This window comes from Drosophila persimilis, unplaced genomic scaffold, assembly GCF_003286085.1.
Source record: "Drosophila persimilis strain 14011-0111.01,24,50 unplaced genomic scaffold, DperRS2 tig00000002-arrow-pilon, whole genome shotgun sequence".
In the NCBI taxonomy this organism is placed as follows: domain Eukaryota; kingdom Metazoa; phylum Arthropoda; class Insecta; order Diptera; family Drosophilidae; genus Drosophila; species Drosophila persimilis.
In genome coordinates, this window is record NW_020825289.1 from 5,851,189 (window position 1) to 5,874,927 (window position 23,739).

Genomic DNA, 23,739 nt, shown 5'->3' on the forward strand with positions numbered 1-23,739 from the left:
CCTGTTTTACCAGAACTGGTATTAAATTGGGTGTTTTACAGCACTGGCGAAATGTTCGATAGTTTTGCACTCCGATATTTACAGTTATCTACAGAAAATTTTAAGCAAAACGCGCAAAAAAACTCTTGTTATTTTAGTGGAAGTTTAATGATTTTAATACATAGTTAGAGTTAAGTTCTGTTCTAAGGAAGTATTGTTCCACTTTACTTATCATGGAAGTACATTTGGAAGTGCACGAGTCTGTGGAATGTACAGTTTTGTACAAAGGTATGTACACAATTGTATAAAAAAGCTCGTCCCGTTGAATGTGTCCTGTTGGACTGGATTACTATGTCTTCGCCGGCTCCGTCTCACCAGCCGCAGTGGCCGCCAGTTGGGCCTGTCGTTGTTCCTCCTCCAGTTCCAAACGTTCCACCTTTTTGATCTTGCTCAGTTTCCCTAAGATTTGTGCGAATCTTTGTTAAAGTATGCTCTCAAAATATTAGACGGTAAATGACCACACTTACTTGCACACTTTAGCATAATAGTACCCCACCAGATGGACCAGCCCCAGCCCACGAAACAGAAGAGTACACAACAGAACTGCGACACTGCCACAATAATGTTGATTATGAAGGATCCGATTCGAGCCCGGGCACTGTCGTACTGCGAGAAACGTGGAATGCCCACACACAAACAAAGGAGTCCCGACAGGAGTGTGCCTAAGAAATCATAGAAGCCTTAGAAGCCGTATATTCAGGCAGGTGCACCTCTGGAAAACCCACCTAAGCCTGGAAAGACTACGTTGCAGAAGGCACAGAACCAAGCCAAATACAGCGGTAGCACAGGAATAGCTCCCTTCATTTTGGATGCGTGTTCCACTAGGTCGTTATGCAGCTTCCGGCGTGTGTCCTAAGTGCGGGAAATAAATTATGGAATGTTGTAACCATGGATCAAAGTGTATCATCACTTGCCTCACTGGGCGGCGGGGCTCTGATGCTCTGTCGGCGAGCATTCGATTCGCGACGCGGTTTCTTGCGACAGCAGAGCATCATTAGCCAGAAACGCTTGCAGCAGCCCCTTTAATGAAAATGGCAAGAGGTTCTTAGCTCCACATCAAGTATAGGGGTATGGTGTCTGTCAGACTTACTCTTTTGGTAGTGTAGCCGGAGTATCCGCAGCTGCCGATGTCATTGAGGCCTCGGACGCACCTTCCAGAACCGATGTATCAGTTGGCTTGATGCCAAGCTCTGGATCTTGATCCCGCCAGGAAACGGAGCTACCTTTCGGCTTGCTACGGTTCCTCCGATATGGTATGCAGAAGCAGCACTTCTTCAGCTCGGTTTCATTCCCCGTGTCGTCCACTTTGTTTACCGAGCGACAGCAAAAAACCTTGCTCAGACAGAGGCCGCATTTGCCCCCACGTTTTGGTCCCGTACTCATACTGGCCTCCTGCTTCACGCTTGGCGGTTCCGGCTTGTCCGTGTTCGCGGGCGGATGTTTCTTCCGGCAGCTCCGGCAGCAGCTCGACTTGAGCCAGTCCGTCACCTTTTTCTTCTTCGACTTGGTCTCATCAATCACTTGGACATTGGTGGCGGTTGTGGCACTACTGTTTGCACTCCATAGCACGGGCTGGTCCTCGGCTAAGGGGTTCCGTTCTCGTCGATAACAGCAGCGGGAGCATCGAGAGCGACGACAGGGCATGAACAATGAGGAACAACAGCGACACAATCCCTTCTTATTGGCATTATTGTCCTTTTCTTCCAGGAACTCTTGGCTGCTGGTTCTGGTGGGAGAAGAGTAGATTGAAAATAGTCTCATAATAATTTTTAGTTGCTGGAAAGTAGCTCTTGTTCGCGGTTTCCGCATGCCATCCTTGACTGGGACCAAGGACCGGATATAAGCTTTTATGGCTTCAGCAAGGCTTGGCAAGGTGCCAAGAGCCGGAAGTTCTGTATGATTGGAAAGTTGTTAGAAGAGCTACGGAGCCAAAGTTCAAGTTTATGGGATAGTCCTGAATCACTTCCGCCCATCGCTTTGCATATATAATCACAGTCGGAGCATTACCACTACTTTATGTGTATAAATTACTCGTATGGAAAACAGCAACATCTAATGGATGGATTATGTAGATTTAAGACTTTGTAATGTACTATTTTCTTGGCTCGTTCATTTGGTTATGAAAGCAGAGACTGTTTTTCTTCCTTAAAGAACATTTTGTTCAGATTATTCGCTCACCAGAAATGTCAACTCAAAACATGAAAATCCCATCGAGACGCTTACACAATTTTTATAGGCCCAAAGCCCATAACATTTATAGTCCCTATACTGTACTCATGTACAAGTATCGTACATGTATATATGTATAGTATATGTTTTTGGGGCTTCGAACGCCTTTAATTTCGTTGTGCACGAGCCAACGACCAAACGCAATTTGGAGGTCGGTAATTTATTTGACCCGCTCTGAGCGGCATGGATCCAAGAAACTTCGAGTTGGAGTACTCGTGGAACAGTGACAACAATCGGAATGAAAGAAACTTTCTTGCCAGTTTTGTATTTAAATTAATCCACAAGGTCGTCGCTGGTGCGTTAACTACCCAAACCTATGCCATCTGATGGAGAACGATAAAATATAATAGGAATCCGGAAGCTAATGCTCGTTACCTAAAGAAATACTTATCGCCATCTATGAACGAGTCCTGCGTCAGATCAACCGTATATATAACCGAATTTTTGCTTGTTTCGTTCAGCATTTTTGCAAATTATCTGAATTGTTTTCGGATTAATTGTTGGAAATTCGCAAGCACAGCACTCTCTTTGGGTCTTTGGTACTTTGGTTCTTCTGGGAGATTCGGGAGTCGCCTCACGGGAGCTAGGCTGCGGTTAGCGCGATTGTCCGGCCGAAACTGATTTGTTATTGCGGCAAGAAACTTAAGTCGTGTTGCGAAAATACTTTTACCTCCGTGCGATATGCACGCTATACCATGCCCGTACGGTGGGGGTTCCCTAGAGTGGACATCGTAGCCCATTTCTCCTAGTGAGTACATGGGGAAGGGTGCCCACTGTAATGGGTCGGTCACACGTTTTCTTGGGGTCTCGCATGGCTAGGGATGCACACAAACACACGCAAACACACGGACCCGCTCATATCGGTTGGCTGGAAAAACAATGCAGTGAAGGACATCGTTACCTTCGCCGACTGCGACCGACCTGACGACGGCGACGACGACGACGACAAGGCAGAGAACGGATTTCCTCAAAGGTGGTCGTCTGGTGTGGGCTGGTGGTCGTGGTCTAGCGTTTGGGGGAGGGACTCTACTCTAGTCGCTCCATAGACCCCACTTCGTGTTTGTATTCAAAATTTATTGACGCACTTATGAGTGGCTTGACGGACCTGTGCCCGCCTGAACCACCACGAGAAAGCCAGCGGCAGCGCTAGCCCACACGGCACTGTAAAGTGTTGTTGCTGCTGCTGTTGTTTGGGTGTTTCCTGTATGCAAATTGACGACTGGCCAGGCGCTGTAAGCCTTGGCGAGCTCTTTATGTGGAGACTACGGTCGAGGAAAAAAATTAGTACTCTCCGTTAGCCTTCCCGCCTAAAATGTCCACTGCGTCCGGGTCGCAGAAGAGATCGTTGTGGGGCTAGCCCATGAATAGTCATGCTTTTTTCATCAATATTAATTAGTTTTTCAAGAGTGCTTCCCTGTTACTCACTTTGCCATGCCACCACTTCCCGCTGCGGAGCCGCCCTGTCCGTCTGGAGAGCGTCGCTTGGCGTCCACCTTGAAGTCCGCTCCGCTCTCGGGCGTCGGCATCACATGGCCACCCAGCTCCGACTCGGACACGTCCAGGACTGTGGGCAGGTCAGAGCTCTCGCACTCTACCTCGGGCACACTGGATATCGTTGCTCGCTCGTCCGGGTGCACTACCGAGACCGCGGCCTCGATGGGCTGTGTGGCCGTAAAAGGAGACTTTGCCTGCTCCGCCGAGCTCTGAGGAGCATTCCCACCATCCGCTGTCCCTGTCCGAGACTCAGAGTCGCCTGGCTTGGCCAGCATCGTGCCAGAGGTGGGTGTGGGAGTGGGAGGGCCATCTGCGGTCAGGCCCATGTCGTTCTCCAGAGTCTTCAGATCGGTGAGGTTCTCGCTGATGGTCTTGTGGATCTCATCGGTGGCCTCCGTAACGGTCTTTTGTATGTTTTCGAGCGTTTTCTGTGACTTTTCCAGAATGGCGGCAGGCAGACTCCCAGCATCATTGGACTTCATCAGAGAACCGTGGGTCGCTGCTTCTAGAATTTAATAGAATAAGATTAATTAATTTATAAAAAAATCTTGTGTCTGTTGGCCCCTTAGACTGAATCTCACCTTCGTGTTCCTGCGCTATCTCGGGCACTGTTGCCACCTTTCGATTCAGCGGCGAATCTGCTCGGTTCTTCTGGCTAAGCATGCTCAGCCGGGAGCTCATCCGCACCAGCTTGGACATGTTCGCTCCTTGGCCTCTGCGTCCTGGAGTTGAGGGGACGGTCACCTCGCTGGTCACTGCCGGAATGGCTTCGGCTGCCTGGAGCACCACGTTGCCCACCTGGGCAGCTAGTGGAGTCATGTTTGTTGTAGCATCTCCTCCGTTGGCACCTTTTTCGTGTACAATTCCCTGGGCTTTGGTGGCCGTGGGTGCAGGAGGTCTTTTGGCCTCCATTGTCGCCCCTCCAGGTGGCTTGGCTTTCATCTGCTGGGATTTGGTGCGCGGGGGCGCTGCTGGTTGTCCCTGTGCACTGCTCTTGGTTGCTGGCTTTCCTTTCTCGGCTTTCGCTTCCTTCGCTGTGGATGATGGCGCTTTGGGGGCTGGATTCTTCCCTGTTCCCTGTTCCCTTCTGACAACTGGAAGACGCTCCGCGGTTTTAACAGCCTTCACAGATTCTGTCCTGGGTTTGGCACTTGCAGGTTGCTTGGATGTGGGCTTTGCCTTGGGGCTTCCCTTTGGCGGGACTTTGCCCGCTCTGGTGCCCTTGGGTGTCATCGCCGGTATTCCCTTGGTCTTCTCGGGGGATTTTGAACGCTTCTTGGAGGAGGATGGCGGCGACTTGGACTCCATCTTTCCCGACTGTCGCGTGGGGATGCGGGAGCGGGAGTTGCGTCGCGACAATGTCTCCGGGTTCTCTGGCTTCCCTCTAATGGACATGGACATCCGTCTTGCCTGTGTGATGGCCCCTGGACTTATGGACTTTCGACGCCCTATCATGCCGCTGGTTGGACTCAATGATATGGACTTCCTGCGACTGGGCTGCGGTGTGGTTCCCCGTATGGTTTTGTTCCTGGCCATGGTGACGGGCGATACGCTAGAGGATCGCAGCGAGGAGTTTATGCTCAGTCGGGAGTTGGCCCGCGAGTTGCTTCGGGAGTTGGCCTGCTCCCGTGCCTGTTCCATGCGAGAACTTGCCCTAGAAGGTGGGCCCCTGGACACAGATCGCGATTCTCCGGGTCGCGCACTCTCCCGTGAGGGCGTCCTGCTGTGAATCATCGCCCGAGAGGGAGATCGACTCGTGCTTGCCCGTGAGGTGCGCCCAGATGCGGTCGGAATCATAGCCACAAAGTCCTTCGACGGCGAACTGGAACGAGACTCCACCCGGGATCCCGGACGACTGCGAATCGGAATGCGGGAGAGCGAGTCCCGACGCGTCGACACCTCGGACTGCGTGTCGACAGCGGCTGCACGGTGACCAATAAGCGAGGATTCATGGTGCCCAAACAGCGATGATTCCCGGTGCCCAATTATCGAGGATCCGTGGGTAGGACTCTGCCCTGAGCTGCTGTCCTTGTTCGGGGTGCCGAGAATCGGTGACAAACTGCTGGGCTTGGCGATCTTCCCATGCTTCCCATGCGGCGGTGGCTTCGGATCCCTCTGGTAGATGGACTGTCGTCGCGGGCTACGCCCGGGGATCGGCGCCTGCACCGACTTGCGACGCAGCCGGGATGCTGGCAGTGTTGCGAGCGATGGACGTCGGAAGCTAAAGTCCGAGGTGGTGGCGGTTATGCTGCTCAGGTTGGAGCTGCGTCGGTCCGAGGCTGTTTGCGTGGAGCTCCTTCGCTCGGGCGAGGTGGAGCTGGAACGACGACGACCCTGGGCGTGGCCGACGTCGAAGGATGCACGGGGACTCGGTGCCAGAGCCAGGTCGTCCAGGCTGCACCAGTTGGAGCGGGGCGGGATGTGGGCGAGCGCTTCCTCCCGGTTGATCACCTTCAGGAGTCCGCGCTGCTTTCGCGTGGGGTTGTGGTTTGGCTTCAGTGGGCGTGGCAGTGCGCCCGGCGGAAAGGCTGCCGCTTCTTTGCCCAGGTCCATGGTGGAGTAGTGCAGTCGCGGAATCGCGCTTCGATAGGGATCGGTTATCAGCGGCAGGCTCTCCATGCTCTTGATCCTTTGGCCATACGACATCTGCTGGGGACTACTGGGGGCCATGGACCTTCGTCTCTGCGCCCTCGGCGTGTAGGTGTCTATGGAGGAGGTGAGCGAGTCCCTCTGCTGGAGGATTCCCTTCGAAGGCGTCGCCAGCTTGCTGCGACTGTGCCGTCCACTCATGTTGAACTGCACCGAAGGCCGTGGCGAGTCATCGGTTGTGTGGAGTGGATGCGGCTGTGGCTGCGGCTGTGGCTGCTGCTGGCTGGGGTACGCCGAGTGGGCCAGATATCCTGGCAGCTCCGGTAGGCGGGAGTCGCTGGGAGTCTTGCGACGCGGCAGGATCGGCGGCTTGGTGGCCATTGATGAGGTAGTCGATGTCGACTGTATGGAAGCGTGCCTCCTGGCGGCGGCTCTCCTGGCGGGGCTGTACGCCGGCGATGTCTGCGGCGAGCGCACTGTGAGGATGGTAAATGCAGTCTTCTTGTGTGGCCGTGGCTGGTCCACGCTGGATGGGGATTAGCAGAGATTAGAACTGGCCAGGAGAGGCAGAGAGTGTTGTTCCCACTTACCGATAGTCTCCGCCCACGGAGATTGAGTCCTTGATGATGATCGGGGACATTTCTCTCTTCATGGTGGGTGGACGTGAGCAGACGCTCTCCTCCGTGTCTCTGCGGCTACTCTGGTGGCAAGAAGGCGGCGGGTCAGCTGGTGGAGGCGACGGCGGGCTGTAGTCCTCAAGCAGCTGCCGCTCGCTGACCGCACTCATCCGTTCCAGCTGCTGCTCCAGGTATTGCTTCGGTGAGAGTATGACGTCCATGTCCTGCATCGTTGACTGTTTCTCCCCATCGGGGGCTACCCGCTCATCGCCTCCGCTGCTGGAACTGTTCATGTCCTGGATCATCGTGGCCAGCGGTGAGAGCGGCACCTCCTCTTGCTTCATGGACATGATGTTTTTCGAGCTGGGCCGCAGCTTGGGGATGCGCGTGAACTCCGGAAAGTGCTGTGGAGCAGGTCGAAACCAGTCCCTGCCCGAGTAAGAGTCGCTCAGCAAGCTAAAACGGATAAAATACAGAATCATTCATTGACTGATGGATAGGATTGCCTCTTACCCGTGGTGATGGTCATCTGAGGTCATGGTGGAGACACTCTGCTTGCCCGCCGTTCGGCTGGGAGTCTGCGTTCGCTCCTCCTCCCGATCGAAGTCCAAGCGTGTCATGTACTGTGATTCCTCACTGGGGTTCGCCAAGTCGTACATATCCGGTTTATTAAGGATGTCGTCCGGGGCCAGGAGTCGATAGTTGGGAGACCCCAGCTGTTCCGAGCTGGACCCGCCGCTGGAATTGGGCAAGATCTGGATATCGGGCGGCTGCAGGTGCGGGATGAGCGATGCCCGGGGGGTTCTCGTGTAGGGAATATTCGAGAAGATCCTCTGCCTGACCCGAGCCTCGTTGCCCATCAGCGCATTGAGGGCCACAGCGGCCACTAGAGCATCCTCCTCCGAGCTGGGGATTTCCAGCGAAGAAGATCGTAACGTCTCAAAGGCCGCAGTCCCGAAGTATTCCTCCACCTGCGACGGCGGGGGCACGGGGTCCCCAAAGAGACTGCTATAAGGCTGGGAGTCCCGCTCCGAGCCCAGCTCCTGGACTGTGCTGGCCGTCGGTTGGCGGATGAAGCTCTGTGTGGATGTGTACGTCGAGGGGGCCATGGTCGTGTGGCCGTACGAGTGGGAGTGTGGGTGGGAATGGGTGTGGGTGTGGTAGCTGTAGTCAACCGGAATGATGGCCGGCTGAAACCTGTTGTTGGGATCGCTGCCTGTTGAGCCGGGTCGTGGATGGGTGTGGGTGGGGGCATGGGTGGTCGCTGGGGGGTGTGGTGTTCCGGCTGGCGTTGGCATCGGAGAGGGGGATGGCGATGATGATGAGTACGAGAGGGTCTGCTGCATGATTTGACATTGGTACGGTCGCTCGATCGATCCCTCTCTCGTCCACTATGAGTCCTTGTCCATTCTTCTGGCCATAGCAAAGAATTACGCAGGATTACTTTGCTATATTTGTTTGTCCTTCGCTTCGTTTCGTTCGGGTGCAACAGAACCAATGACGCCAAAAGCTGTTTATTCAAAGCAACAGAAATATTCAAAAATCACTCGCTCACAAACGTATGTACACGTATATATGTATTTATTCTAGGGACAGGCCAGACCTTCCGGCCATTGCAATGTCAGTGAGACGGGACGTACACGCGACGCGGGAGACCGTGGGCAACTGCCTCCCAACTTTCCGATTTGCACAGCCAAACTACGGGCATGGCGAAAACAGTAATTATTATTATTTGTACGAGTATTTTCTAATGCCATTTCTCTCCATTTCGATCCTATAAATAGCTGCGTGTGCCGCGCTGATAAACCCCATGCAATCGGAATGCACCTGCTCCAGCAGCACATCTAACTCCAACTCCACATCCAACTCCCCCCAAGCCGTTAAGCCAACGCTAACGAGAGCAGAACTTGATGAGCGCTCAACAGTCTTCAGCCTTATGGATGGGAGATGCATGGTGTGGCATGGCTATGGTATGGCATTGGAACGGATTGGATTGCATGTTGCAAATTGCCGCATTAGTGACTGCACTTGAGGAGTGCATCGCTCGAAGATGTTTGGGGCTGGCTGTCCGACACCAACTATCAGCTGAACATGATGTTTTAATTGCTCTCTCTCTCTCTCTGTCTCTCCTACTGTTTCCATTCAGATACTCCGAACATTTGATGGGACTGGGGTACGCAAATAGTAGTTATATTTTGCGGCATGACGTAGGCCGCTTGAGGATTGCGGTATTGCGGAACCGAACCGTAGGGACGTGGGGAGGGATGGCAGGTGTGAATGAGTGCCTTTCTTCGCATTGATTTTCCTTTGCCTAATATTTAACCTACATTTTATGGGGCGCTACTCGAATTTCGGTGACACACTTTGGCTCGCAGGAAGTGACTAGACCGGTGTGCTGTGTTATGGCCATGACGCGTGCCGGGCCCGGACCCGGGCCTGTGCCTGTACGTTGGTTTTTCGCAAATTTTCCTTCTCTTCTAAACACTTTTCTGGATTACAGGCACTTTTCCTGCATCTCATTACGGCTGGGGTCACACATTAAGAACCGTTTTTAATTGGAGTCCCCTCGAGGAAATTGGTATTGGTATACGGTAAGTGATGCCCAGCCTTATGTAATTGTTATTTAAATTAGTTTCAATTGTGCACGAGAGTAACTCTAATACAGTATCATTACACAGAAAAGCCGCGAAAAATGAACATTGGAAACGGAGAGCGAGAGCGATAGAGCCCACGATGGGACGTTGGCACTGACTGAAATGGAACTGCCTCCACGGCGCCGCGGCGCGGTAAGTGAGCAAAGAAACCTTCAAGAGAAATATTGCCTACACTTCAAATTCAAACAAAGCACAACACCAGGGGAAGCGCCACTATAATAATACTAGTAGTGTGCACACGCAGACACGCTGAGATACTGCTACAAAAGAAACAACCAAGAACACTGTTTTGCAGAAGTCTATTTGACTATTTGATACCCACTTATATGACAATACTCTTTGAACATTCAACAAACGCTGTGAGATGTGGTTTCCATATCCTTAAAAAGGCAATAATTCTACGAATTTGTTAATACATACACACTCTCCTGCCTGTCCATCATCAGTTGCACGAATACAATACACTCCCCGAGTACAGGGTATAAAAAGAAAAGCAATCGGGGGAGGGGAGCCCGCCAGCCAGTGCTGCCAATTCGCCGCACTATTTCGCCGCACGGCGGGGCGCTGCAATGTCCGTAGATTCTCTCCGGCCGTGTTTGCATGTTTGTTCATCTGCCTTCTGCTGCTTAGACAACTTTTGATTGTTTCCCAGCGCTGGCTGTGACACCTGTTGGCATGTCTCTGGCACGCGATGTCCCTACACACTCACACACATATACTCAATATATCCATATATGTAGGTCTTATATTTTGTTTGATACGCTTGCACACACTTCCCGACTTCCCGTCCTTAAATCATATATTTTGGATGCTCCCACTGCCGGGGATCTTCACGGGTCTGCACGCACGTGAGACACCGCATGAGAGCCACTTCAAGCCACGAGACGGGGCTAGGATGTGGGATGTGGCAGCCAGAACATCGCCGAGCCGAGTACAGGCAGGGTAAAGTGCGGTTTTCCTTGGCTTTGGAATAGGGTCAAAACCGCAACAAATTTCCTTTTGCCTTGTGCAGCGGCAAAGAGTCAACAACACTTGGGCCTCCGGCTCTCCTATGCCACGGCGCACTGTTGCAACATCAAGACAACAGCAACAGCAGCAGAAAAAGCAAAAGCAACAGAAACAACGCCTATACTCGTAAACCCTCTCAAAAGACCCTCTTGGGTTCGGGGTGGGGGCTGACTTTTAAGTGGCAGTGACGGGGGAAAATCCTTGGCTAATGTCGTGATAGCCCCCGACTACCCCATGGCGACCGACTCCAGCAAAAAGTTGAGTTCGTTTCCCCAGACCAGAGTCCAAAGCCATAGGAATTCCTGGAGACATCTATGAGTTAACTTTGCCGTTGGATGGTTCGGCGTTGTTCCCTTTTCAAGATATTTCCCATTTAGATGGTTTAGTTTTCTTGTTTTTTTCGAGTTAAGTTTCGGGTTGTCGATCGTTTCGAGGGGGATTTTGGATTGTTCGCGATTTATTGTACTTTAGCAATTTTTGAAAATATTAAAAAAAAAAATTAAATTGAACTCAAACGGAATACCCAAAAAATCAACGCGCATTGGCATCGATCCGATGCACTGCACTCGCCGTTCGTAGAAAAACTAATCCGCTAAAGGCAAATACCTTCTTATACGTGGGGCTATCGTCGTCCTGCGCTCTGGGGATGACCAGTCGAGGCGGCCGCCGAAGGAGTCGCCGACCGAGGACGACGATTGTCGAAGCCGCTGTTTGGGCGAACGTACACACGTACGGGTATACGTGGGTCAGTAAACCTACTTCCGGTTGACATAAATACGCCTTGGACATGAAAACTTGGCACTGGCGGCGCGCCGCAAGTTGTTTTTATTGTTTCAAAGTTTTTACCATGACTCAAGCCAAATGGACACCCATAGTCCCTTGGGAGCACAGCACACGACAATGGAGGAGAGGAGTGCAGATCTGGATTTCTGTTTGGGGAAATTGAATTCACGAAATCGTGTCTCCCCAATGATGGCGCTTCCTATTTCTGCCTTCCTTCCTTCTCTCAAATGAGGAGGAACTCATCAGCTTGATCTGGGCTTGGCCCCTCGTAGGGGGACTAATCATCTCGGCCTTCTGCTGACCCTAATCAGCCATGCCAAACCCAAATGCAACCCGAAAAGCGAAAATCCCTCTGACTGTGCTTTCATAATAATTCATATAATTTTAAACTGCACCTTTGCGCACAAAACACAAGGAGCGGCTAGTAATTTTGCTACAATAAGATTTTCCCACGCGATATTTGACTTTGGTTTCTCCGCTTGTCAGTTCATCCCAGTATGTCCCACATCTGTACTGTATAGAAGCACATCAATGCTTGACCCACATCGTGCCCCAAATTAATATCAATTGCTGGTCCGAGATTGCGTGTGCGAATATACAAATGTACGAATCCCCATGGGGATTGAAAGGCATTTAATTGTAATTGACTGTGACCGAGGATTACACAATGACTAAGTGGCAGTCAGTGGACGCACCTTGGGCGAAATTAAGTAATACTCGTAATTATTATTATGTGTATATACACATATAAATAGTTCTACGCACAACAAATAAAGGTCACAGCTTACTAGGACACAGGGAATTCCGTGGGCCAATTGTTTGGCCTATTTGGAGGCTAAGGCTAACCAAATTAAGTTTTCGGTAATTGGTTATTAGCTTCCCGTATTTATGGGAAGCTTTTGAGCTGAGATGGCTTGTGTACAGATACATTTTAAAGTAGGAACAATTCCCAATGCTGAAGGTAGCTTCGACTATTGCCGCTTCATACCAATCCTGCATAAATCTCCCTCTCAATAAACATATACAATAGTTTAAAGTTGATCTTGGCCGCCTTGATGCGATGCGCATCGTTGGGCACAGTAAAGCCGTCGAACCAGTTGAGCGGAAACCATCGCTTTCAGCTCGAGTAATCATCACTCTTCGATTAGATTTTAAATTAGCAAAGGTTCACAGCTCAGAGGTTCAGCTTAAAATCCAGCATGGTCTTTATTTTGCAAATGTTGTATTGTGATTACTTAGAGCTAGAGTACATATTAATGTATCAATAATTTAAAAGCGCATTCACTTAGATACTATTCAAATATTGTCATAGTCTTCGTCTAATTCGAAAATTGTTTCAGTTGGGGTCGTTGATGCCACAGTGGCCTTTGGAATGATGGGAGCGCTGCTCTTTCCAGCCGTTCCAGCTGCTACAATATTCGTCAGATCGATATTGATAACTGGAGCCGCAATGTCAAAATTGAAGGCGGAGTTGGCATCTGCCTCAGCCTCTGGCGTGCACAGGTTGCTGGTCGGCATCTGCACGTTGCTATAATCGATTTTGACTATTGGTTTATTGAGTTCATAGCTGCAGATCGGAGCAGGTATGGCAGTGTCGTGCGACTGTTTCTTATGGTAGGAGTTTTGGTTGGGCGGTCTGCCCCGCGGTGTGTAGGACGGAGTTGATTCCGAGCGAGCCAACTTGGCGGGCACGTGTCCCATCTGAAGCTGGTGCGTGTGTGCCACAGAAGGCACAATTACCGATGGGATGTGTGTGGGTGGGGGGTACTGCTGCTGCTGCTGCTGACGCTTCAGACCGGTGCCATTCAAGCTCATTGAGCGCATGTAGGGGCCGATAGCGGATCCGCCTCCATTCGGCAATGACCGCATAGATGTGGATGGCAGGCTAAGATCGTATGGCGTATCTGAGTCCGGATATTGCTCTGGTGAGCTGTCATCGTTGTAGGAGCTTGCCTCCTCGGCCACACTGATGTCTGGTATATTCCGGACGAGCTCCTTCAGGAAATCGAATCGCTGCTCTGACATGATGCACTGCTTCATATGCGAAGTGGACAGTGTCTTGGCATTGCGCGAATTCGTTATACGCATCGTCTTCGTTAGCAGCGACTCCACGAATAGCTCTAGCGTCCGGGAAATGATAACGGGTACCGCCTGTGCAACCTTACCAATCTCCTCATCGCTCTGCATGATCTTCTTGATGCGACCCTGCGGAGTAAAATATTAAAATCGAGTCAATGATAAATCACACCGGGCTCGTGCTGCTCTGCCGCTGCGCCCACAACACGGAGCCTCTGATTATGTGAGTATGTATGTATGTACACATGCATAAAAACTGATAACCATTGTCGGTTCACGCCAGAGCCGAAATATTGACCACTTCCGCTTCGTCCGTACTCACCGCTGGGAAGCGCGCGTTGTATTTTTTCTTTTTCGATGGCATTTCGGGCTTTGTGAAGTAATATACCAAGTCCTAGCGAAATTAAAAATGTGTGTGTGTTTTTTACACAAGAACAGTTCCGTTTAGTGATGTAAAAACACATCGATGCATCGAGTATCGATGTTTTTTTGCCGATGTTTTCCGGTGTTTTTGCTGGTACCGATGTTGAGCGATGTATCGATGTTTTGCAAAACATCGTATACCTTATTAATATAACAGAATATATATACACAAATACTCATAAATACAATTGTCCATGTCACTTCATGTGAATGAATATGGCGACACGAAAATTACATTAGCAACTAAGAATAGACAATTGCACTTGTAAACTCGAACCCATCAAAAAGGATGAAGCAATAAACTATTTACTTTGTTGCTGCCAAGTACCTAAGTAAATGCACTGAAATGTAGCCCCGGCACAGAGTGCACCCTATATAAAAAAAAAAAATCTCACATGGAGCCTGGCGTTCCTTCCCATACAATAAGAGTACCACTGCTAGTTATATAAGGAGATGCATTTGTTCAACAAAACTCAGTATCAGAAACAGTACCACAACTGCCGGTCACTAATTTTCCCATCGCAATCATCAGAGGCTGTCGCCGTGTCTTCAGATCCTCATTTCGCGCACCGTAGGATACCCACTCCGCAGTCCAACTGGTTCAAGTTCTAGTTGCGACGACCGAACTGTTGACGGTTTATGTACCGTATATAACCTATCTTCCACAATTTTTAAGTTTTAAGATTTTTTTTGTATAATAATAACGCAATAATAATAATATAATCAAATGGGAAAGTTTTGAAACATCGGTGATACATCGATGCATCGAAGAATAAATCCGATGTATCAAACCAACATCGATGTTTTCATTCAAATTTACGTCACTAAGTTCCGTTCCTTGGTGCCAAACAGTGTGACTGCGGATTTATTGATCAAATATACCGAAAAATATCTAAAATATTTAGAACAAGTTTTGTGACAGTCTGGCAATATTGCGCGAGTGCTCCGTGAATGGCAAGTGCCGCAAAAAGAACAGTGCTGCCAACTTTTCAACAGGATAAAGGCTGTTTTTAACTTAAAGAAAACGAAACGAAGCTGAACGTTTTTAGAAAAAAAAAAACGCCTAATTAATGCTTTTAACAATTTTTCTTAAAGTTATATTTAATATATTTTTACAGTATTTCCATTAACCCTTCTAGCTCTACGGGATTTGTTTTAGATTCGAAACTGGACGACATAGTCGTACCAATCATGTCTAGATAATTATTAGACACTTCGTAGTCAACCCATAACCCATAAATATATTTAAATAACAATTATTAATAATAAAGTTTTACTGGCAATAAAACTTTACCTTATTCATAGAATGCTGTTGCCAGTTCATACACCGAACATGTCGCAAAGGAACTTTTTGGATTGGATCCCAGGGTCGTCGGCTCTGGCATTCGGCTACCGCCGCGTCATCATGAGCCAGCCATGACGCCCATTCATACGACGCCGAATCAAACGCTGGGCTACAGCTTCGAGACGAGTAAGTGAATCAGTATATAATTGTGGACACATTTAAAAAATATTTTTTCTTTCACAGAGGACCTATGTATCGTAAGCTTCGCCACAAACGAAGTCGTATCCGATTTCGACCCGCCAGACGGAGTCGTATCAAAGTATCCCAGCCGGACAGAATCGTATCCCAGCAGGACAGAATCGCACCCCGCAGCATCCGAGTATAACAAGCCATCGACAACAAGGACTTTGACTATGGCAACTAAGCGAGCGGCTACGCGGGCTACTGGACTCTAGATACATATCGTTGTTGTTAGGTTTAAGGATACATTCGTTCATACATTTAGATAGTATATACAAATTTTGTCCACTTGTTTATTTATTTATATTAACGAATCCTATACTAAGCTATGTTTTGATGAATAAAATGATTGAAAACTCATCCTTTCTTTCTTCTGTTTTGGGGACACTATCCCGGTTAAAGAAGTCGTGGCACGCCCAGATCGGTTCAAAAATAGCGGAGAAAAATAAATATTTTTGATTCGGGAAAATGTCCTTGATCCTTGATCCTTGATAAGGACTTCATCAAATCAGGGACATTATTTCGACCACAGGAAGCCGTCGCACGCCTAAATCGGCCCACAAGTCGCCGGAAAAACTAGATCTGTATGGTTCGGTTGTTGTAGTCCTTAGCGAAGGATCAAGGACATTTTTCTGATCGCAGAAGCTGTCGTACGTCGCGATCGGTCCTCGAAGGGAGAAAACAAGATATATATGGCTGGAGAAAATATCCTTAATCCTTGTTCCTTGATAAGGACTGCATTAGATAAAGGAACCTATTCCGAGTACGGAAAGCCGTCGCACACCTAGATCGGGCTACAAATAACGGCGAAAACAAGATATATAAGTCTGGAGCAAATATCCTTGATCCTTGGTCCTTGATAAGGAATGGATTAGATCAAGGAAGCTATTCCGAGTACGGGAAGCCGTCGGGAAGCCTAGATCGGGCTACGTTATTTCTGCTCAAAATGGAAAATGGAGAAATATAATTAAAAGGAATTAGAAAAAAACCAGCGACTTTGTGCCTATTTCTGTTCGCCTGGTATTCCACATTTGAAATTCTCGTTTTCTACCATTTTGAGCGGCCGAAGAACGGAAAAGTGGCCAAAGAAAATATGAAAAAACATTGCAAAATTGTGGGTTTTGAAAAATGGCGAGAAAAATAAATAAATTTAAAAAAAAACGAGGGGGAACGTTGTGAGTTGCTGCGGACACCGCAACTCTACAGTTATACCCGATACTAAGTCAGTATGGCTTTCCTCCGGCAGACGCCGCTAATATTAAACGACACGACAAAGAGTGCGTGCGAGAGAGACAGAAAATCAGTCTGAGCGTGATGTCACGCGCTGCGTAGCCACTGCAAATTGATTTGTTCCTTTTGGCTACAAAAATTATCTGATCTGATCCAGATTCAGCAATCTGATAGATATGGTCGTTATCTATGATTCTCCGTTTTTAGTTTTCTCGAATCTGCAATATTGTGGATGCAACAGATTTTCGTCCTTTGTGTGGGCGGAAGGGGGTGGGGCGAAATTTTGAGATACACGTTTTATAGTGAGATCTAAGAGAAGTGCGGATTCCAAATTTGGTTACTCTAGCGTTAATAGTCTTTGAGATTTGTGAATATCCCCAGATTTGCATCCTTTGCGGGGGCGGAAGGGGGTGTGGCGAAATTTTGAAACAAACTCGTCTCGGTCTGATATGTTAGGAGTGTGGATACCAAATTTGGTTGCTCTAGCTTTTATAGTCTCTGAGATCTAGGCGCTAATGTTTTACTCTAAGCAAAGCCGCCTATGCTACCTGTGTGTTGGAGAGAGACAGGGCGAGAAAAAATGAAATTGTTTTCTCGATGCTGGCTATAATAGTAATACGATCCAATTCAGATTCTGCATTCTAAAAGATATGGTCATTCTCTACGATTCTGCGTTTTTTGTTTTCTCGTATCTTTAAAATTGTGGATGCCACAGATTTTCGCCCTTTGTGGGGGCGGTTGTGGGCGGGGCAAAGTTTTGAAATATTTTTGTAGCAGTGACATATCACAGAAGTCTGGATCCAAAACATCGTTGCTCTAGCTCTTATAGTCTTTGAGCATTAGGCGCTGAAGGGGACGGACAGACGGACAGACGGACAGACGGACGGACGGACAGACGGACAGACGGACAGACAGACATGGCTCAATCGACTCGGCTATTGATGCTGATCAAGAATATATATACTTTATGGGGTCGGAAACGATTCCTTCTGGACGTTACACACATCCACTTTTACCACAAATCTAATATACCCCAATACTCATTTTGAGTATCGGGTATAACCAGGGACCTTGTGCTGATTTCTGTTCACCTGGTATCCCACATTTGAAATTCCCGTTTTTGGCCGTTTGAGCGGTCGCTAGTTGAAAGTTGTTGTACAACAACAAGAACAAATTTTGTACAACAATTGACAACAACAACCTTTGTTGTTTTCTCCGTTATTTGTAGCCCGATCTAGGCTTCCCGACGGCTTCCCGTACTCGGAATAGGTTCCTTTATCTAATGCAGTCCTTATCACGGAACAAGGATTAAGGATATTTTCTCCAGCCATATATATCTTGTTTTCTCCCTTCGAGGACCGATCGCGACGTACGACAGCTTCTGCAATCAGAAAAATGTCCTTGATCCTTCGCTAAGGACTACAACAACCGAACCATACAGATCTAGTTTTTCCGGCGACTTGTGGGCCGATTTAGGCGTGCGACGGCTTCCTGTGGTCGAAATAATGTCCCTGATTTGATGAAGTCCTTATCAAGGATCAAGGATCAAGGACATTTTCCCGAATCAAAAATATTTATTTTTCTCCGCTATTTTTGAACCGATCTGGGCGTGCCACGACTTCTTTAACCGGGATAGTGTCCCCAAAACAGAAGAAAGAAAGGATGAGTTTTCAATCATTTTATTCATCAAAACATAGCTTAGTATAGGATTCGTTAGTATAAATAAATAAACAAGTGGACAAAATTTGTATATACTATCTAAATGTATGAACGAATGTATCCTTAAACCTAACAACAACGATATGTATCTAGAGTCCAGTAGCCCGCGTAGCCGCTCGCTTAGTTGCCATAGTCAAAGTCCTTGTTGTCGATGGCTTGTTATACTCGGATGCTGCGGGGTGCGATTCTGTCTTGTTGGGGTATGATTCTGTCCGGCTGGGATAATTTCATAGGACCCCGTCTGGCGGGTCGAAGTCGGATACGATTACGATACATAGGTCCTCTGTGAAAGAAGAAATATTTTTAAAATGTGTCCACAATTATATACTGATTCACTTACTCGTCTCGAAGCTGTAGCCCAGCGTTTGATTCGGAGTCGTATGAATGGGCGTCGTGGCTGGCTCATGATGACGCGGCGCTAGCCGAATGCCAGAGCCGACGACCCTGGGATCCAATCCAAAAAGTTCCTTTACATGTTCAGTGTATGAACTGGCGAAAGCATTCTGTGAATAAGGTAAAGTTTTATTGTCAGTAAAAGGTTATTAATAATTCTTATTTAAATATACGGTTATGAGTTGACTACGAAGTGACTGATATTTTGCAAAACATCGGTAGCAGCAAAAACATCGGAAAACATCAGTAAACATCGGCAGAAAAACATCGATGCTCGATGCATCGATGTTTTTTTACATCACTGGCAAGAAGACACACATGTCATAAGAAATTTTAGTTTGCGTTTAAAATCGATGAAAATAGCTATATTGTTACATGTCTGCATCTCGCAAGAAGGATCCTTGCAAAGCGAACGCCTGCCGCATACAAGCCTGTTTGAACGGTACGTACCTGAAATCGTTTCCTTTGTTATTATGTAAGCTTGTGCCACTTATTAAGAATCGTCATTGCAGAAAATAATTACCAGGAGGATAAGTGTGCTGACGTTCTCGAAGCTATGCGCCAATGTTGTCTAAAGTGGCATAAGGTATCGCTTTGTTGCAGTGGAATCGATTTGGAGAAACCATACTTAACAGAAGCATCCAAAGGTGCCGGCAAGTCGTGAGTTTTTGATGCGCTTGATGCTGTAAGTCACGCTAACTTTCATTACCAACAGAGAAAAATAATGTCCATACCGCAGTACAAGCCTCCAAAAGACATTCAAGACTTGTTAGATAAAAAGGAGGAGCAGCAGCCACAACAACAACCTGGTCAGCGCCGTCGTACAGCCGTGCTGCCCAAGCGCACTTGGATACAGCGAAACCCGCGACTGTTTCAGATCACTTTCCTGACGAGCTCGCTACTCATATTCTTCTCCAAGCCCATTTACGACGCGTTCATAGCAGATCCCTTGCCTCCCAGTGAGATCCGTGTGCCACCGCACAAACGTTAACGTTGAGGAATGGAATCGGTTCGCAAAGCCAACCAACGTCTCCGCAACTACCCGATTCTGCTTACAAAGTGTGCCGACAAGGCCTCAGCATATGCAATTTGCGTGTCGCGCGACCTGAACGTGCAGCATAAGATCTGCGACGCCGAGTTTAAGGAATTTTTGAGCTGCATTCGAAAGAGCGCAATGGAGCTAAAAACAAAGTTGTAAACGAAGAGCAATAAACAAAATGTTACGAACGAAAGTGGCGAGTACCGGATGGCAACGATTTGGCCGTCAAATCCTGCATATTACCTTTCGAACCCATCTGCTGATCTCCGCTCTAATTCGTCTTGTTCTGATCTGCTACGGACAAATACACGACAGTAAGTCTGCGGTGCCCTACACGGACATCGACTACAAAGTGGTCACTGATGGAGCCCGTCAAGTGCTGGCGGGAGACACTCCGTTTGCGAGGCACACCTATCGTTACAGCCCTATAATGGCATATCTTCAGACACTAAACATATTGGTACACCCGGCGTGCGGAAAACTACTCTACGCGACTTTCGATTTACTCATTGCTACTCTTATTTATCACCTGGTGCACATGGAGATCAAGAGTCAGTACCAGAAGACCGTGCAGCATCTGCTCAGCAAGTTCAACAGACCCCATGAACCAGACCAGTCCCTCGATGCGCTGGATGAACGAAGTCACCCAGAAAACATCGCTCGCGTCTCCGCATGCTGCTGGCTCTACAATCCGCTGACGGCAGTAATATCCACACGCGGGAGCGGAGACTGCTTTTCAAGCTTTTTTGTGATCCTGACCATCTATCTGCTGATTCGATCGGAACACAAATCGTCGCAAAAGCATTGGCTCATTTTTGCCGCCGGACTGTCGCACGGACTAGTTATCCATTTACGACTATACCCTTTGCTATTTAGTCTGGCCTACTATCTGTCTTTGTCATCACGTCTAACGCGAACGCCTTTCGATTTCCTGCGCCAAATCATGCGCCCCAACAAGCAACAGTTCTGCCTGGTCCTAGGCACACTTCTCAGTCTAGTGGCCTTCACGTGGACTTTCTATTCACTCTATGGCTGGCAATACATCTACGAAGCCTACCTCTACCACTTTGTGCGCAAGGACCCACGTCACAACTTCTCACTGCAGTTCTTGCTTCAATATCTGGGCAGCGCGGCGACAGTTGAGGAATCTGCGTTGCTGACGAAGCTACTGGTAGTAGCTCCGCAGTTTTGCCTCATTCTCTACCTGAGCTTGAGCTTTGGCCAGTTTCGTCAGACGCTGCCGTTTTGCATCTTCACCGTGGCCTTTGTAATCGTTACCTACAACTCCGTGGTGACCTCACAATACTTCATCTGGTACTTGGCGATCCTGCCCCTATGCCTGAACAACTTCAAACTCCTGTCGTGGAGCCGATCCATATTCCTGTTGGTCCTTTGGCTGCTGGCCCAGGCTCTGTGGCTGCTCCCCGCGTATCTGCTGGAGTTCAAAACCTGGAACAGCTTCAACTGGATTGGACTGCAGGGCGCAGTGTTTTTTGTAACAAACGGATACATACTAGAACAGCTACTGAGCCACTATGGGTTCACACAATTTAAGATTAGTTATAGGAAGTTGCTTTAACCAAGAAATAGCCCATACTACAAGTATGTTTAAAGAGGAGTTTTAATAAAAATGTAAAAAACAATCACAACTTAGATATTTAAAGACAGTTTTTGTTCAGCTCTTTGTAATGCTCAAGTACTTTATGTAATTAAATAGTTTTTCCACTTCCTCACCGTGCATCTGATACACTTTACTTTGAACCCCATAGGCGTCACACTCTCCAATCATTTCCATTTCAAAAACATTCCTTTGCTTGTTCCACGTAGCATCGGAAAAGTGTTTCTGAACTCTGCGGTACAGTGATCCTGCACAGATTGTGGCCACGGTGAATTGGAAGTCAATTTTGAAGTCTGCTTTGTTCCTGTACATAGCACTCACTTTCTCGAAGTCGTTGTCTAGAGGCGTAGACGTAGACAGGAACATATGGTATAAGTTCTTCCGTTCGACTGGTTTTTTTACACACAGGAAACCCAGACTCTGTGTGTAGTCGATTTTGTATGGATCTCTTGGGGGCAGGGCTGGTGGAGAGCTACATTTCAACAGAATTCTACTTAGGATCGTTGGAAATGTTCTAGGGCTGATTTTGGGCTGTCCCTGCCCTGCATCTTTAGCCGTCTTCTTCTTCCCCCTAATACGAGGAGTGTCTCGACTTCTTCCGGAAATATTCAGCACTGGAGCTTGGGATGACTCAATTTTATCAATGGAGTCATTACTGGCACTGTTGCTTGTTTCGACTTCCATTGCTTTTGGTTCGTTTTTTACTACAATATATGCTTTCTTTATGAATATCTGTGCAACAATTAGGCAATAAGCACTGAGGGCCAACCTTTTAAATGGTCGGGTTGTTTAGTGGTAGCTCGAAATCATACAAAATATTTCACAACAAAAAGAAGCTTTTAATGTTAGTGATGGGAATGGTGCTACTATATGGTGCTTTTTAACTTCATTTACGTGGAATGGCAAATACTTATTATCATATCACTTATTTGAAGGCACATTAGGACGGAAATTTTAAAGCCAAAATTGTTGTCTTTTATGACTAAACGTTACCTCACTCCTTGTTTCAAAACTCTAAACAATTTAAGATGATTTTCACAAGCGACCAATAAAATATTATAATAAATTTATCTACGATTTTGCTGCATAAATTCTCTGAAACTGTTGACCTGGATTCCACGGCATTTCAGACTCAATCACGCTGTCATTAATCCAGTGTTCTTCTAACTTCTTTGTCGTCAACCGTGAATCCTTCTATGATACATCCTGGTTTGAAATTGTCTGGACCGAACTCATAACAAAGCTTCCCATTTTCTTGACTTATCTTGTTGCAAACCTTTCCACCAAATTTTCCTTTCCGGCTGACAGTAGTAGTTTCTGTAAAAGTTTCTTGAAATACTGCTCAATTGTTTACTTTTGTAACATTGGACATTATCTACCGACTAATTTCTGAGTGACGTTAGGTACATTCCAATGCGCATTGGAGGCCGCATACATATGTAAATAATAATAATAAAAATAGGAAGCTAAAGGGCGATTTTGTATTAAACATTTATTCAGGTACATGCACTTAAAACACATCATATATAACGTGTAAAAATGTTTTACCGCTTACGATTTTCTAGCAAATAACGCAAATAATAATATACACGATTGTCTTGCTCATTTAAACAATCAGAAACTATTTCTTGTACCTCTCCCCATTGCATTTTAGACTCAATCACTGATTCATTTACCCAGTGCTCTTTACTGATCCGATTCTTTACTAATAATGCAACACTTTTTGGGTCGAACGTTGGTCCAGATATGACATGCTGATGTCTGGAGTTCTGTGAACCGAATTCATAGTATTGTTTACCATTTTTCTTAAAAACTGATCCTTCAAATCTTTCTACTTTTTCTGGATCAGCTCTAGTTGCCAGGAGAGGAGGATCAGGAAGTAATAACTTCTGCAAACGGATCTGGAATTCTTCCTTAAATGTGTACTCGTTGTGCGTAAGACCGGTCACTCTTTCTGAAGGTTCGCTGGTCTCGTCTCCAATTGCCAAAACACTTGAATTCGACTCCATCCTGCGATCTGATAGTAGGTTTAGAATACTGTTCATTTATGAGATCTTTACGCTTACCCGGCTAATTTGCAATAGTCTTCTTCTATTGAACGCGGGTTTTATATATATTTACAAATGAAATTTCAAGTTTCACAATAAAAAGCTCACAACAATATTTAATAGAGATGGTATACTTATCGCAAGCAGGCGAATGGCAAGCGAACATATGTTCGCAGCTTTATTTTGTGCGCACTTTGGCGGGCATTTGAAATTGATGAGATCATCCTACCGGTTCCACAAATATGCATATATTCT

The 23,739-nt window shown here is 47.4% G+C and overlaps 9 protein-coding genes across 15 annotated transcripts; 5 read left to right on the forward strand and 4 right to left on the reverse strand.

Annotated features, from left to right (window-relative positions):
- The first annotated feature begins 180 nt into the window (after positions 1 to 180).
- Positions 181 to 15,722, forward strand: LOC113565190. 4 transcript variants are annotated; one of them, XR_003408512.1, is made up of 9 exons: positions 181 to 267; positions 8,559 to 8,686; positions 8,753 to 8,938; positions 9,115 to 9,239; positions 9,344 to 9,412; positions 9,469 to 9,559; positions 9,634 to 9,754; positions 15,218 to 15,383; positions 15,441 to 15,722. XR_003408512.1 is itself a non-coding variant. In XM_026986551.1 (5 exons), the coding sequence occupies exons 3-5, from the start codon at positions 9,725 to 9,727 to the stop codon at positions 15,650 to 15,652; spliced, it is 408 nt and encodes a 135-aa protein (XP_026842352.1). In that variant the 5' UTR covers positions 181 to 267; positions 9,469 to 9,559; positions 9,647 to 9,724; the 3' UTR covers positions 15,653 to 15,722. The 4 variants fall into 4 exon arrangements, 2 of the variants coding, with proteins under 2 accessions (XP_026842352.1, XP_026842353.1); XR_003408511.1 differs by having other exon boundaries at positions 9,647 to 9,754; XM_026986551.1 differs by lacking the exons at positions 8,559 to 8,686; positions 8,753 to 8,938; positions 9,115 to 9,239; positions 9,344 to 9,412 and having other exon boundaries at positions 9,647 to 9,754.
- LOC6590359 (protein stum) lies at positions 262 to 8,441 on the reverse strand. Of its 2 annotated transcripts, XM_026986549.1 has the most exons (11): positions 7,482 to 8,441; positions 6,942 to 7,424; positions 6,646 to 6,877; positions 5,749 to 6,606; positions 4,344 to 5,691; positions 3,694 to 4,267; positions 1,130 to 1,765; positions 954 to 1,059; positions 765 to 891; positions 507 to 701; positions 262 to 438 (listed from the first exon to the last, which is right to left on the reverse strand). In XM_026986549.1, exons 1-11 carry the CDS (start codon positions 8,312 to 8,314, stop codon positions 329 to 331), a joined length of 5,502 nt encoding a protein of 1,833 aa, XP_026842350.1. In that variant the 5' UTR covers positions 8,315 to 8,441; the 3' UTR covers positions 262 to 328. The 2 variants fall into 2 exon arrangements, with proteins under 2 accessions (XP_026842350.1, XP_026842351.1); XM_026986550.1 differs by lacking the exons at positions 3,694 to 4,267; positions 4,344 to 5,691; positions 5,749 to 6,606; ... (1 more) ...; positions 6,942 to 7,424; positions 7,482 to 8,441 and adding an exon at positions 2,644 to 2,863.
- LOC6590360 (dr1-associated corepressor) lies at positions 12,595 to 13,893 on the reverse strand. Its single transcript, XM_002015804.2, has 2 exons — positions 13,812 to 13,893; positions 12,595 to 13,618 (listed from the first exon to the last, which is right to left on the reverse strand). The coding sequence occupies exons 1-2, from the start codon at positions 13,851 to 13,853 to the stop codon at positions 12,710 to 12,712; spliced, it is 951 nt and encodes a 316-aa protein (XP_002015840.1). The 5' UTR covers positions 13,854 to 13,893; the 3' UTR covers positions 12,595 to 12,709.
- A 3,381-nt stretch (positions 15,723 to 19,103) lies between the features above and the next one.
- Positions 19,104 to 19,586, forward strand: LOC113565211 (cx9C motif-containing protein 4). 2 transcript variants are annotated; one of them, XM_026986712.1, is made up of 3 exons: positions 19,104 to 19,221; positions 19,292 to 19,464; positions 19,519 to 19,586. In XM_026986712.1, exons 1-2 carry the CDS (start codon positions 19,155 to 19,157, stop codon positions 19,441 to 19,443), a joined length of 219 nt encoding a protein of 72 aa, XP_026842513.1. In that variant the 5' UTR covers positions 19,104 to 19,154; the 3' UTR covers positions 19,444 to 19,464; positions 19,519 to 19,586. The 2 variants fall into 2 exon arrangements, with proteins under 2 accessions (XP_026842513.1, XP_026842512.1); XM_026986711.1 differs by having other exon boundaries at positions 19,105 to 19,221; positions 19,292 to 19,439; positions 19,495 to 19,562.
- On the forward strand, positions 19,497 to 19,788 carry LOC6590361. Its single transcript, XM_002015805.2, has one exon. The coding sequence runs from the start codon at positions 19,504 to 19,506 to the stop codon at positions 19,768 to 19,770; it is 267 nt and encodes an 88-aa protein (XP_002015841.1). The 5' UTR covers positions 19,497 to 19,503; the 3' UTR covers positions 19,771 to 19,788.
- LOC113565212 lies at positions 19,760 to 20,011 on the forward strand. Its single transcript, XM_026986713.1, has one exon. The coding sequence runs from the start codon at positions 19,780 to 19,782 to the stop codon at positions 19,975 to 19,977; it is 198 nt and encodes a 65-aa protein (XP_026842514.1). The 5' UTR covers positions 19,760 to 19,779; the 3' UTR covers positions 19,978 to 20,011.
- On the forward strand, positions 19,984 to 21,461 carry LOC6590362 (GPI mannosyltransferase 1). Its single transcript, XM_002015806.2, has one exon. The coding sequence runs from the start codon at positions 19,997 to 19,999 to the stop codon at positions 21,395 to 21,397; it is 1,401 nt and encodes a 466-aa protein (XP_002015842.1). The 5' UTR covers positions 19,984 to 19,996; the 3' UTR covers positions 21,398 to 21,461.
- Positions 21,422 to 22,226, reverse strand: LOC6590363. The gene has a single exon (XM_002015807.2). It carries the CDS (start codon positions 22,118 to 22,120, stop codon positions 21,494 to 21,496), a length of 627 nt encoding a protein of 208 aa, XP_002015843.1. The 5' UTR covers positions 22,121 to 22,226; the 3' UTR covers positions 21,422 to 21,493.
- A 693-nt stretch (positions 22,227 to 22,919) lies between these two features.
- On the reverse strand, positions 22,920 to 23,556 carry LOC113565210. 2 transcript variants are annotated; one of them, XM_026986707.1, is made up of 2 exons: positions 23,503 to 23,556; positions 22,920 to 23,453 (listed from the first exon to the last, which is right to left on the reverse strand). In XM_026986707.1, exon 2 carries the CDS (start codon positions 23,443 to 23,445, stop codon positions 22,981 to 22,983), a length of 465 nt encoding a protein of 154 aa, XP_026842508.1. In that variant the 5' UTR covers positions 23,446 to 23,453; positions 23,503 to 23,556; the 3' UTR covers positions 22,920 to 22,980. The 2 variants fall into 2 exon arrangements, with proteins under 2 accessions (XP_026842508.1, XP_026842509.1); XM_026986708.1 differs by having other exon boundaries at positions 22,920 to 23,446; positions 23,503 to 23,522.
- Between the last annotated feature and the right edge of the window lie 183 nt (positions 23,557 to 23,739).